Source organism: Carcharodon carcharias, chromosome 17, assembly GCF_017639515.1.
Source record: "Carcharodon carcharias isolate sCarCar2 chromosome 17, sCarCar2.pri, whole genome shotgun sequence".
NCBI lineage: Eukaryota > Metazoa > Chordata > Chondrichthyes > Lamniformes > Lamnidae > Carcharodon > Carcharodon carcharias.
The window spans coordinates 877563-892234 of record NC_054483.1 but is presented as its reverse complement, the minus strand read 5'-3'; the positions used below and the strand labels follow the sequence as shown (position 1 = coordinate 892234).

Sequence of the window (14672 nt, the reverse complement as noted above, 5' to 3'; positions counted from 1 at the left end):
GACATTAGCACTGACCGTTTTTCTAAGGTGGCCTCTTGCTTTGCTCGCAGAGGACAGTGGACTAAGGGTTAGGTTTCATAATGCAAGTGCTTGAGAAATCAAAAACAACAAAAAAAAGTTTTCAAACAGAAAAGGGAGCAATAATCCCTTTTCACAGTACAACAGGTTAATGAAATAATGAGACTAAGGGTTTGACAAGAAATAAATTGTTTAAAAACAAAATGAAAAAACCTAGTACGCTGTCACTATTATCTAGACAAGTAGAAACCAGAGTTTGGTCTGCACAGCATTTATAGTAAACAGCCAGCTCACCAAAAGGAGTCTGTCCACTTTCAGGATAGTCACCATGGATTATCCTCAAACTTCCAGACTAACTGAATTGGAGTATTTAGATTCATTTTCCGCACCCTCTATTTTATCCCCAGTGGTCTGGACATCCAACAGGCTGCAATTCCACCTCCCCAGTACTGCAGCAGGAATGGAAACAGCTAGGCTGACTGGAGTTGGAGAGGTGATTTGAGGTGACTGTTTAGCAGGGAGTGAATCCACAGAACAGAGATTTCTGCGGCTCACTAAGCAGATGCTTGCCTGTGGCATGGGCAAAGTGCAAATTACATTGGGCAACATGGGTCCTGGACATTATGCCAACTGAGTTATAATCCCGCTGTCCGGTGTTTATGCCACCATGTGCACTTAAATTGCCTTATGATGTGGAACACCCACAGTCTTCAGCTGCATATCAAGGATGAGTTAAGCCTGGGCCACTTGGGGAATGCCCCCCCTCCAAAGAATACAGGGCCTCCCACTGCTACCAAACTCAGAAGGCACAATATATACCAGAAAGACCCAGAGTCTGAGACTCAACTTCAAAGCAAAATGGAAAAGCTAAATTTACAATCATTGAAGAATTTCATAGTACCAATATTTTGAAAAAACTTTTGTATTGGATTTGAGGCTATCTTAGAACACAGATAGGCCCCGAAGAACTCTCAGGCAGGCTAGTGCCAGTGAATTCAAGCAAACCATCTTCAAAGTGCAGGTTTTGTTTACCCCCCCCCCCCCCTCCCCCCCTCCACCCCCCAGCTCAAGAGGCCTCTCTGACTTGACAGATTAACATTTAAAGACAGGTTTTCACACAGGGTTTCCACTGCCGTCCCTCGAATAGGTTACAGAATGATTTTGCTTTCTACCTCAAGAGGAACTACATGCACCGTATTCATCTGTTACAATGGGAAAGGGGGATGGGAGAGGGAAGGGGAATTGGCTAGCGCACCCAATCCAATAAAATGCACTTGAAATTTAACCATTATTGATTGGTAACAAAAACAGTACCAATTATAAATAAACCCATATTCATTAATCCATATTAAGAGTTATATAAAAATTGATGCTTTTTTTTGCTGAATTTGTTGAAAACATGAGGTAACTTTTCTTGTATCATAAACAAGTTTAAACTAGAGAATGTGAGTAATGCAACATGTGCGTCATACTAAATTGCCACTTGGAGTTCCTGGGCGAAATGGGTTTACAGCCCACATGTGGCATGATGCAGCACCCTTTGTGACGTGCTTGCAGCTGTTAACAACTCTCATTCCCGACACTGATGCAAGCATTATAAGTGCCTCCAAACATAATTGGGAAGTGGCCAGGGAGGGGTTGGGGGAGATGGTGGAGAAGTGAAAAAAGATGGAAAGAACGTGCGCACAAACAAGCACATGAAAGAAAAAGCGAGACCTGTGAAAATATGAGGCATCCCTTTAGAGAGAAAAGCCCTCTTCCTCTCCCCCTTCAGATCTTCTGCACTTTGTTGCATTCTTAAAACGGTGTGCACTGTCTTCAGGGCAACTGTGAAGTACCAGGAGGTAATAATGCTTGGTGAATAGGGGGAAAAAGAGACATGTTGTGCTACTGAACACTAAATCCAACAATGGAGTTGCAAGGTTCGGACTGGACTGGTATTCCTTATAGGCTGGAGTGGCCCTTGAGGGGGGCTGGGAGCAGTTTCATTCTCTTGTCAGTGCTGAAGTAGCCCTCATCGCTGTAGTTACTCTTCACACTGATTTGCTCGTCAGAGTCACTCACACTGCTATTGCTCCAGTCCAGGTCTCCTGACAGATATTCCGTGCTCTCCACGTCTACGTCGATATCTTCTGCAGGAAACAGAGAAATATCACCTTTATGACCCAACGTTGTGAGGAGCTTTTCCCTCCATCTTGCTCATGCAGCCATTTTACACTTACCCCACTTTTACTGTGTAAGTTGTAACTTCAAATTGCTGCGATTACCTTTGTGTCTCCAGGAGTTTCCATGGGATGTGAACATCTGTTGCCCATCCCAAACTGCCCTTGAAATGAGTGGCCACTTCACAGGGCAGTTAAAAGTCAATCCCATTGCTGTGGGCCTGGAGACATCTGTAGGCCCGATCGGGTAGGGATGGCAGATTTCCTTCCCTAAAGGACCTTGGTGCACCAGGTTGGTTTTTACAACAATCGATTACTGTTACATTGAATCGTAGGATGTTCATGGCACAGAAAGAGACCACTTGGCCCATTGTATGCGTGCTGGTCGAGAAAAGAGCTACCCAGCCTAATCCTACTTTCCAGCATTCAGTCCATACCCCTGCAGGTTACGGCACTTGAGGTGCGCATCCAGGCACCTTTTAAATGAGTTGAGGGTTTCTGCCTCCACTACCCTTTCAACCACTTTCTAGGCCTCTCACTATTTTGTACATATCAAATCTCCCCTCAGCCTCCTCCATTCTAAGGAGAACAATCCCAGAATTTAATTCCATATTTTTATGAATTAAATTTATCAATTGAGTTTAAAATTTCACTAACAGCCATGGTGGGATTTGAACCAGTGAAATGAGGCTGGGCCTCGGGATTATTCTTCTACTGGGCCTCAAGGAGGTGGTGGCATAGTGGTATTGTCACTGGCTAGTATTCCAGAGACCCAGGGTAATGATCTGGGGGCCTGGGTTCGAATCTCAACGCGGCAAACGGTGAAATTTTAATTCAGTAATGACAACCATGAAAGCATTGCTGGTTGCCATAAAAACCCCTCTGGTTCACCAATGTCCTTTAGGGAAGGGAATCTGCTGTCCTTACCTCAGCCACTTTTAAAAGTGCATATACGTTTAATGGGAAATTATTTGCCGCCTGGCTTGTAACCGAACAGCCAGGAACATTACAAAGTTTCTGGCATCTGTTGGAACACTTAGTGACTCCTTTTAAAACACCCTTGTGATGGGAAACAGTTCCCACCTAAGAGCCATTCTTCGGCAGATGATCTGTAGTATTATTTCGCTATCCTGTTCACAAATCACTAACAGCATTCTGACCAATTTTCTTTCAAGACCCCGGCCCCTGACCCAAGTCTAAATGGAGCACATGCCATCATCTTCTGCTAACTGCTTCACTCCTCCAGTCTTACCTTGAAGTCTCGGTTCCTAAAGGAGGGGGAAAACTGCTCTGTAATAGCCCTGTCTACACTTCTGCTCACGCTCAGCTGCTCAAGATTTTAAACCACCAAATGCATGAGTCACTTTACAGCACTTTAGTTAAACACATTCAAGTCTCACTCACCTCATCCTGGAACCAAAACAAAGGGTGAATAGCACAACCTTTCTGTTGCTATGTGACTAAAGAGATTGAGCATGTAGATAAAACACAAACTGTCAAAATAGACTCTCCTATTCGTGCCTAAAGCAACTTCGCAATTACGTAATTAAGAATTTTAGGGATTCTTCAATCAATGCCACACAAAGTACTCTCAGAAGTTTGGCATGGCAGACAATGACGATGCAGGCTCTGCTTTACGGCATTACCTTGATCAGAATCGGATCTGTCCGAAGAAACAGTCGATCCTATACTGTCCATCCGTGTTCTCTCCACACTCAGCAGTTCCAGCTGCCGCTTCAAGTGACGCTGCTCCCGTTGTAACTGGTCAATCTGATGAAGTGCCCTTCTGTCAACTTCTTCAAGTGTCTGAGGATGAAACCAACAGAATATTGCTTATACACATTCACACTGACCAAGAGAGCAGGGGTTTAGTGGAAAGTTCTCAAGAGTGAATATCCTTGCCTTTAACCTGTTGGCGTAATGGACTTTCAGCTTTTGCGGTGAGGAGCCAAACATATCATGTGAGTGCCCCGCGTGCACAACCCCCCCCCCCCCCACCCAGAAACACAGATTGGATCCATTGTGACCAGCTAGGGTCAAACATTCCTGTGGAGCAGCTAGCTTTCTCCAAGACAAAGCAGGGGCTAAGTCCAACCAGTCAGGTAACAGGCTCTCTCGGGGAGCTACAGTCAGGCTAAATCTTCAGGGCAACTGAGGTTTAAAAAAACCTGGTCTTTCTCTGCTGCTGGCAGTTCAACAGCTCTGTGTCCCTGAGCATGGCCAGCAATGAGGGGAAAGAAAATAAGCAAGGGACTGAAGAACAGGGGTAGGCCAGTCAGCCCCTCAGGACTGTTCTAATGCCAATTCTACTTTCTTGATGAGCTGTGCAGGTATAACTCCTATGTCAATGAAAGCAATACAATAAAAGTTTTAGCTTCATTCCATTTGCTGGGCAGTGAGTTCTTTTCCTCCCTCCTTAGATCAGCCCCTTCTCCACCAGGCCTTCAGCTGCCTGGGCTCCAGGCTCTGGAATTTCCTCCCTAAACCCCTCTCTCATCTTCTTTCAGTCATTACCCAAAGCCTACCTATTTGACCAAGCTCTTAGTCACCTGTTCTAACATCTCATGTGGCTTAGTGTCAAACTTCCTCAGCCAAGAGTTGTCTTGGGACGGTTTTGCGACATTACAGTCACTGTATAATTACAAGCTGCCTCATTTCTGCTCAATGGTCTAACGTCTAAACGTCCGTAGGGGTCAAAATCGGAATGAGGCAATGGGTGCCGGGACATTGGCTTGGTAGGATTTGACATGAACGCTATTGCTGAACATTCTCTTGTGCATTAACAGCACGGAAGATGGTGACGTGATTATGCAGTGCACTGCCGTAGTAGCTGGAGGGAAGAGACCAGGAAACTACGAAGGTCATTCCTTCAGAAACGGTGTTGGCTGCAGTCAAAAGTGTAAAGCCGCATGCAATTGCCCAGAAATTCTAACCCTAACCCTCCAGAAATTCTAACCCCAATTAAACTCCTAAAAGCCTAAAAAGCATTTGTTGAAAACCTAGAAGCATGCACAATACACAAGCTCTAGCCAAGAACAGCAACATCCAAATGCCATGGAGTTAGGAAGAGATTTCAATTTGGCGCTATTGAATGGGACCATTCCCTCCGGCCCTTGACTTACTTGTGAACAACAGCAGTGCTGCCAGTGAGAGACCCAGTGATCTCAGCCCGTGATCCGAGCAGCTCCCTGGGCAGGACCGAAACACGAGCAGCTTCTCCAATCCAGTGAACTCACCTTGATATGCAATTTGGCTTTCATGAGTAAACTGAGTGTGGTGTGTCTGGTGTTCTCAGCTCCCACCGGCACCAATTCTTTCAACCGCTCCAAGCAAAGTCGCAGGTGGGCCCGCCTGATTTAAAGAAAAAGTATTTTCACTTTTTTTTCCCCAAAACTCACAAGATAGTAGCTGAAAGAGCAACAATTCATCAACGACAGGCAGGTGCAATCATTTATGAATTAAGTGAAACTGGGACACATGAAATTTCACCACCACCACCCCATGCCCAGATCCCTCCACCTTCGACCCGATTGCCAGGCACACAAGACGGCATACTGCAGTGAAGATACTTATAATTCCGTATACCATAAATCAATGTGAAAAGGAATGGGATTATTATGATAAGCACCCATCACAATCTGACAATTGGGTTTTATTTTCTGAAGCTACAAAACACCTACTTATCAGTCAGCACAAGGTCAAACTGTGCAGGGCTTGCCCAAGGAGCAGCTGGCAACTTTTGAATCAGAAGGCTGAACACGTAATCTAGGCTGATATGAGAGTGCAGCACTAAAAGAGTGCTGCAATGTCAGAGGTGCGGTCTTTCAGGTGAGACCGCTCAGGTGGATGTATTATTCAAAAGGAGAGCCGGGGCATCTCAACCTCCTGGAACCGGTCCCCTGTCAAACAGCACCATCTGAAGAAATCAACTGGCTGTTCTGCTCATCTGCTATTTGTGAGGCTTTGCTGTGCATAAATTGGTTCAAGTGATCACTCTTCCAAAAGTATACAAATGTACAACTTAGGAGAAGGAGTAGGCCATGTTGCCCTGGAGCGTGCTCCGCTATTCATTAAGACATTGGCTGTGGAGAAGATGTTTCCTCTTGTGGGAAAACTAGGTGTCACTGTTTAAAGATAAGGGGTCGCCCATTTAAAACAGTGATGAGGAGAAATTTTCTCTGAGAGTCATGAGTATTTGGAACTCTGCTCCACTGTCTTTTGAGGAAGAGAGTCTTTTAATATTTTTAAGGCAAAGGTGGACAGATTCTTGTAAGCAAGGGGGTGATAGGTTATCAGGGGTAGGTGGGAATGTGTAGTTGTGGTTACAATCAGATCAGCCATGATCTTAATTCGTATGTTCTTAAATAAGAAGGCCAAAACTGTACACAGTACTCTAGATTTGGTCTCACCAATACTCTTTGTTAGATTTCCTTCTGGTGAAAAACTCATATCTTGAGGAGTCCTATTTGCTAACATGAACCAAGTTTTTCTTCTTAACTGTATTGAAAGTGGGAGTATGATGAGAGTTGTGTGCTAACGTCAAGTCAAGTCAATACGTGAAAAAAAAACAAACACGCCCACTGATGTTCTTTAGCGACAAGGCTGCAGAGTTAGGGCAAGAATTACAAATGGTCCAGAGTCGATTTGCTTCCAAACTAACTGTTCTAGAATCTCTCTCTGGTAGAAAGGATGTGTTCCTGTAATCAGAGTGCACACAGTTTACAATGCTGGATTTATGCTAATCTATAGTACTGTAGGCACATGGAGGGCAGACCCTGAAGAAGCTATTTGAAAGTGGTTCATTATGTACGTGCTGAAATGGCAAACTGTCCCTAGCACAAATTCCTAGTTAAAAGGGAAGGAATTGTGATAAAAATGTGAAAGGTTTCCAGGAGAAGTGGTCCAGCAACTTTCAAAATCACCTGAAGTCAGGTCCACGAGCAGCCAGGACTGATTTCTGCAGGGAATGTAGAGGCTGCCTGTAAATCAATGTCTCAATATCACTGCTTCCTTGTGCCTCTGGTGGATATGGAGCTTGAAGTGGGCCCAATGCCAGGGTAATGTAGTACCTTATTTCACACAAGCCTGCAAAGCACGTGGTTCCATGCTGGTTTACTCCAGGCTGAATGGGCTGTAGATAATGCAACGCAAGCTGACAACGTCAATCCAAGGCACCAGTTCAAGCTGTCCTGATTTAAATGTCGTCATTTGCCAATAGATTAGCCAGGCACACTGCTGTTCCTCAAGCTGGTGAAAAACAAGCTGCTCAGGAACCTGTTACTATTCTCCAGGCATGGCAACAAACCACCATTGTTCATCCAATCCAACTCACAGAGCAAAGGAGAATCCCAGAATTGTTACAGCAGAGGAAGCCATTCAGCCCATGATGTCTGTGCTGACTCTCAAAATGAGCAATTTATCTAGTGCCATTCTCTCCGGACTGCGCCCCACAGTTCTGAAATTCTTCTTTTTCAGGTAATAATCCAATTCCCTCTCACAGGCTTTGAGTGAATCTGTCTCCACCACACTCTCAAGCAGTGCATTCCAGATACCAACCACTCACTGTCTCCATGTCCCATGTCTCCATTGCTTCTTTTGCCAATCACCTTAAATCAGTGCCCTCTGGTTCTCGATCCTTCCATCAATGGGAACAGTTTCTCCCTGTCCACTCTGTTCAGACCCCTCATAATTTTGAAGACCTCCATCAAATCTCCTCTCAATCTTCTCTTCTCCAAGGAGAACAACCATAGCTTCTCCAATCTATCCACGGAACTGAAAGTTCCTCATTCCTGGAGCCATTTCCACAACTACATTTAACGGATTCTTTGAAAAAACATACTACTGATGTTTGTACCTCAGAATGCAGTAATATTCTGAATTTTCAGCTCTGTAAAAGCTTTGGCAGCTTTGGTATTGTGCACATAAAACATTTCAAACAAGACTCGAGAACGTTGCAAATTTCCAGGCCTCCACTTCTCCATCCACCGACATCAACAACAGAACAAGACTGAATCGGCTGCTGTTCTGGGGATCTGGCTTTGAATAGCCTGCAGATATTTCGTCAATCACACCCCATCTCGGCTGAACCCAAACTAGTTCACAAAGCCTGACAGGTCATTTGCTCCCTCTCTAGCCCAGATGTGCTGAGCTCCAATGATCCACACTCAACTCTGGTCAAGATCAGCTTATTTAGACCAGCACTCAACTTCCTACTGTATCAACCAGAGTATTTTTCCTGCTGAGTGGCATGTAGACTTTCTGGTCTACTCCAGCACCTCATCTCCTTCAAAGACTTGCTGATTACCTGCTACTAGAATGGTGAACGACAGTACAGGAGGCTATTCAGCCCACCATTTCTGTGCCAGCTCTTTGGTTGAACTATCCAGTTTATTCCACTTTCCTGCTTTTTCCTCCCACAGCCTTGGAATGACTCCAAGCCTTTATCCAATTTTCTTTTGAATGTGACTAGTGAATCTGCTTTTACCCACAACTTATCCCAGATCATCACAACTGACTCGAAAATGTCACCTCTGATCGTTCTCTTGATCACCCATGTATTGGTGTCTTCTCGTTACTCTGCCTTCTAGCACTAGAAATTGTTTCACATTTAATCTAGTCTGCTTCTCCACATAACTGAAGCTCCTCATCCCTGGTGCAATACCATTCCGGTAAATCTCTTCAAGGCCTTCCTCCAAGGCTTCAACATCCTTCCTAAGGTGTGCGGTGACCAGAATAGAAAACAAATACTCCAACTGAGGCCTACCAAGTGTTTTACAAAAGACTTAACACAATGTCCTCGCTTTTGTACTCCATGCCTCTATTAAAAATGATTCTCTTATGACGGCTTTCACAACTTGTCCTGCCACCTCCAAAGGTTGGTGTACATAAACCTCCAGGTCTCTCTGCTCCGGCACCCTCTTTTAAAATTGTACCATGCATTTCATATCTCTAAATATATCACCTCAATTGCTACTCTTCGCTGCTACATATCAGCCCATTTCACCAGTCGCTGTCCTCCTGATATCTGTTACTGCCCTCCTCACTGTTTGCTACATTTTGAGTTTCATATCATCTGCCAAGTCATGATTCTAATACCAACCTCTGGACAACACCGCACTGTAGTCTCCGGTGGGACTACCATTCACCACTACTGTTTTCTGTCCCTCAACTAGTTTTATATCCATGCTGTGAAAGTCCCTTTGATTCCATAGGTTTTAATTTTGCTATTGATTCTGCTAATGCAGTACTTTGCCAAGCAAAACTCCTCATGAGTTTTGTGCTTGTAAAGGTTTATCATCTATGGTACAAAAGAATCAAATAAATAAAGAACGACTCACAAAGATATCTAGAGTATGGCTCCGAATCCCTCGGTCACAGGGGAGCAAACTCTGCTGCAGTTCCAGTCAAATCTGGAAAAATCATTCAATCCATTCTTTTCCAACCACAGCTCTTCTCTAATTATTCTGTCAGAGTTCTTTCTCTCTCTCTCCCTTTTAAAAGCCCATGCTATCCATAAACCAGTTATTATCTGTGGGAATTTGTGTCACGTATTTCGTGCGTATGTGGGGCAACTGTAGATGTGTATCTCTACTGACCATTTATTTTCTGATGTCGTCTGGAATTCTGGCCTTCAGTGGAGATGGGGACGTTCCTGATGTCCAAATAGAAACCAGACGCTTTGATAGGGATAAGAATAGAAAATTATGAAGCAGTACCCCTCAGTCTCACTTGCAGGCATCTCTGGAGTTGATGAAAGATCACCTCTTGGTTCCAGTAAGCATAACGATGTAAACAGCATTGGGGGGGGTGCGGAGGGAGAATGTAAACTCATATTAGGACAAACATTACTACTGACAGTGTACCTACAATAACAATAGATGGCTCAGCAGATACTATTATATACTCGTCACTGGATAGTCAGGAAGTTTTTCAAAAAATATTGCATCCTAATGCATTTAAAACAACCTCGATAAACATTCTGCTGCAGCTGGCTGGACGTTCCAACTTTTACCAAAGTCACAAATGACTTCCTATTGGTACTGTGACAAAGGAAAACTTTGCCTCCTCATCCTTCTCGACCTATCCGCAGCCTTTGACACGGTTGACCACACCATCCTCCTGCAATGCCTCTCTACTATCGTCCAGCTGGAAGGGACCGCTTTCATCTGGTTCCATCCTTATCTGCCTAATCATAGCCTGACAATGGTTTCTCTTCCTGCTCCTGCACTGTTACCTCTGGTGTCCCCCAAGGATCGCTCCTTGGTCCCTTCTTATTCCCCATCTACATGCCACCCCTCAGTGACGTCACCCAAAACACATCCATTTCCACGTTTGCCCTTTCGATGCCCGGTTCTACCTCATGGCCTCTCCAAACCCCTCCACTTTCTCTCAATTATCAGACTGTATGTCCAACATCTAGTGCTGCATGAGCAGAAATTTCTGCCAATTAAGAACTGGAAAGACAAAAGCCATTGTCTAGCGAGCCGCCAGGAACTCTGCCTGCTCACCACCGCCTCCACCCCTCTCCGAAGTTGAACTGCTTGTTACCCACCCCTCCCTGATGAGCTTCCAACAAAATATCTGCACCATCACTAAGACTCCCTACTACAGCCCATCTGCTGAAGTCATCCATTCCTCTGTCACCTTGAGACTTGGCTATTCCAAAGCACTCCCACATTCTACCCTCCGTAAATAGATCACCATACCCCTGTCCTAACCTATACCAACACTCATCCCCATGTCACCCCTGTGCTCACTGAGTTAAGCAACACTTCGATTTTGACGTTCCCATCCTAATTTTCAAATCTTCCTATGGTTTTGTCCCTCCCTATTTCTAAGCTGCTCCAGTACCACAACCCCCAGAGACAACTGTGGCCATCACCCCAGGTATTAAGTGCTCCACCATTGGCGGCTGTGCCTTCAGCTGTCATTGAGGTTTGGTTGGTTAGAGAGTGATGCAAGACGACACCAACGGCCTGGATTCAGTCCTCGTACCGACTGTGGTAATTCATGAAGAGCTGCCTCCTTATCTTGTCCATGCTTAATGTGGTGTGGTGCCCCTTGAGCTGTGTAACCACTTGTCGCTCTCTAACTGAGAAAGATGCCTATGTTCCCTCGTGAGCTATAGTTAACCACCTTGCCTTATTTTCAACCGCCTAGGCCTCAAGCTCTGGAATTCCCTCCCTACAGCTGTCTACCTCATTCTCCTCCTTTAAGACACTCCTTAAACCCCATCTCTATCACAAAACTGGTGGTGATCTGCTCTAATGCATCATACGGCTCAGTGTCTTAATTTGTTCTGCAACTCTCCCGTGGAGTGCCTTGGAACACTATGACGTTTAGGATGCTTTATGAATACAATTTTGTTACCCAACTTTGATCCTGGCATGGAATTCCAATTTGAAGATGTTCAGCCCAGGCCGGTTCACTCAGTTACTCACCGACACACTGGACCAAGGTTACAAAATGATAAAACTAGAGAGGTCTTTTAGTGAAAAAGCAAATGTAAAGGCTTTCTATTACACCTAACGATGTGTAGATATCTGCACCAGTTAGTACTCCATCAGTTACCCAACAGACAAATCATCTATCCATCATGGGTCTCACTCCATATAACGTCAATTAACACTTTGCAATGCAATGAGATGTACACACTGCTGTTTGAACCGAGATTTTAAGGCGGGGGGGGAGGGGGGGGTGCAGCCAACCAGGATTATGCATTTAAGACGACATCTTGGGCAGCTGTTTGGTGAAACATCCCCGTGCATCATTGCAACACATCTACAGGGGGATCCCCAACAGCAGCTGCATGCAGCATGTGTGAAGGCAGCACTGCCTTGGTCAACCTCCATATGGAAGCTCTGAATGACCACTCGGAGGAAGAGTCATACAGACTCGAAATGTTAACTTTGTTTTTCTCTCCACAGAGAGAGAACTGAGGGTTTCCAGCTATTCTGTTTTTATCTCTCAATGGCATAAACCTGGCAGTGGCACCTATTAAAGCATCTCCCCTACCTGAAATGCCTATGTGCCAGTTGTCTAACAATCAAATACTCTTAACAAATCTGGAAAGAGGGGGCAGGGAACAGTGATTAGATGGAAGTGCAATTTGTTTTACTTCGATGGTTACTTCCCAGCACAGATAACCAGATAGCTGCCAGGAGCACTGATCCTGCTCAGATTGTCTCACTCCTGAAGTTTGCAGCACTGAGATCATCAATTATCTTGCTCACCTTGCAAACTGGGATCAACAGGTCAGGGCTGGAGAGCTGGACTCTGCTCGTCTGTATTGCCTCAGAATCACACATCATGGTGCAATGAGAGTCACTCAGCCACTGGGGAAGCAGAAAAAGAACTTCACCAAGTTAAGTGGAGCCGAGCCCCTTAAATCGAGTCACCATTAATGGAAACTTTGGCAGGGGAGAGATGGGGAGGTTTCCAGCAGCAATCCGCCAATCAAAATGAAACATTTTTAAAGTCAGTAAAACTGCTACCTCCTCCCACATGCCTGGAGTTCTGCTCCTCTGGTAACTGACTCCATGCTGGTCTTTGTCAATGTTGCTCCTCACCTGCCTAATATTAGACAGATCCAAGTGAACTCACTGTCCCTTGTGCAGCGATGGCTTCTCGTACTTGGCTCCTCCTAACAGCAGCACCACCACCAAGGACAGGAGCTTGCTGTGTGCCGCAGCACCCCACCAGGAGGAGACATTTCATCCCACGGGACCTCATGCCACCTCTGCAGAACAAGTCTTAAACAGTGAAAGCAAAACCACCTTGGACCCCGTTCTGCAGTAGGTGATACAAATTGGGCCTGCTTCATATTTAAATAAGGACTTAAAAATCAGGAGCACTGATATAGTGAGTAAGGGTTGCTTAACATTTGTGGGGTAAAAATTTAAATTTTGATGGATAAATCCAACAATATTCAAAGTGGGAAAAACTGGTCATAGTCACAGTTTAGCTCAAAATATATAGAGTTAAATCAAAGTTTAATTTCTCCAGCAACGAAAAGCGTGGCACTGTACAGGGAGCGATTACAACCAAGTTCAGTCCTTTCGAATGAAGAAAATGAGCTGTGCTGCAGCTTAAATTCCCCAGACATAGAAATATTCTTTAAAGATCCTGTTTGGCAACATTCTACCTCGTGAGGTATTCTCGAGGTTGTGTTCAGCGTCAAGCATCGAGAAAGGAAACTGAAAGTTACAATTCCTGTAGCAGCCTTGGCTGGGTTTTCAGAAGGGCTCATGTGAAACCCAAAAACTGCATCAGCAGACACCCTGGCCCATTCTCACTCTGTTATTCTGTGTGTTGTCCTTTACTGTGAGAGCTGAAGCCATACTGATTGGATGCACATGACAAAACAAACGCTATTTATGTCCAGTAAGCGAGGGGTCGAGAGGAGAATCACCACACACTCCTGATGCACTATTCTCAGTTCAAAGAAGCGACTCAGCTTTTAATTTTAGTGCTGTCAGGTTTACTCTGTTCAGGCACTTCTTAGTCTCAAGATCCAGGTAACTTACCCAGAGATCTCGGCCAATGTTGCGCCTAATCTTGTTTTCTTACAAGTGCAGGTGAAAGGTCCCCTTTTTCCTTAAGCACCCATCTTTACCTTTTACTTTCCAATAAGTTGAAGATTGTGACAAGCTTTCCAATGCCTAGATCCACAGTTGTTTTTGAGTCACCTGCTAGTCAGATTTTGCGCCTGTTCCAGGTTGACACGTATGCAAGCTGCACTGCAACTTCAGAAAAAGCATAATTTTAACCCTTCTGATATGTCTTTGAAAGAAAACAGAACAAACTGAAGAACTTCAATGGCTGTACAGCACCTACTCTGGGTGCTCATTTTTAGTTGCTGTCACCATAAAAAACTCTGGAATCTTCTGGGGATATGGCCACATGCTTTAATGCCAGTCAAAACATATTGCAGCCAAAGGCTCTTCCAAAGGTTTCTGCAAATAAACGAGGGTTTATATAATCTTCCCTTCTCCAGATCAGCCAAACAGATGCTGAAACATCATCAGGGTATGCAACATAACTAAATAATTATATATATTTTGCTTTCTGGTGATTTAGAAAGTACTCTAAATCTTTGCCATCACTTTCTTTTCAAGGGACAATAAGATTATAATTGCAGACGTCAGATGAACAGTATCCAACAACCAGACCTCACCACTCTGAATTACCCCAAATTAGCTAGTGTGCCACAACTCCTTAATTGGCACAAGTTCACTTAAATCGAAAGGTCCAACTCCCTTTATCAAAACAAAAACTGCACTAGATTAATCTAATCCGATCTTTATGCCACCACTAACTGTTCTGCGAGATGTAGTTAGTGACCATGTACTTCAACATGATTGCAGCAATTTGCCTTCCATATAATTTTATGCGAAAAGTACCTGCATACCTTTAAGTCTTTGAGACAATAAAAATGGTTTTTAATTCCATAGTCAATATATAAAGAGAAGCTTCCAAGTCCCTCAAGATCAT

The 14672-nt window shown here is 44.4% G+C and overlaps 1 protein-coding gene across 2 annotated transcripts in view; it reads right to left on the bottom strand.

Annotated features, from left to right (window-relative positions):
- Positions 1 to 1081: 1081 nt before the first annotated feature.
- Positions 1082 to 14672, bottom strand: part of mxd1 (MAX dimerization protein 1) — a 31762-nt gene continuing 18171 nt past the window's right edge. The window contains exons 4-6 of one of the 2 annotated variants that reach the window (XM_041209693.1): positions 5417 to 5531; positions 3827 to 3986; positions 1082 to 2150 (exon numbers count right to left, since the gene is read on the bottom strand). In XM_041209693.1, coding sequence (XP_041065627.1) covers positions 1963 to 2150; positions 3827 to 3986; positions 5417 to 5531 — 463 coding nt within the window. In that variant the 3' untranslated portion in view covers positions 1082 to 1962. The remainder of the gene's footprint in view (positions 2151 to 3826; positions 3987 to 5416; positions 5532 to 14672) is intronic. The other variant, XM_041209694.1, reaches the window with a different exon arrangement.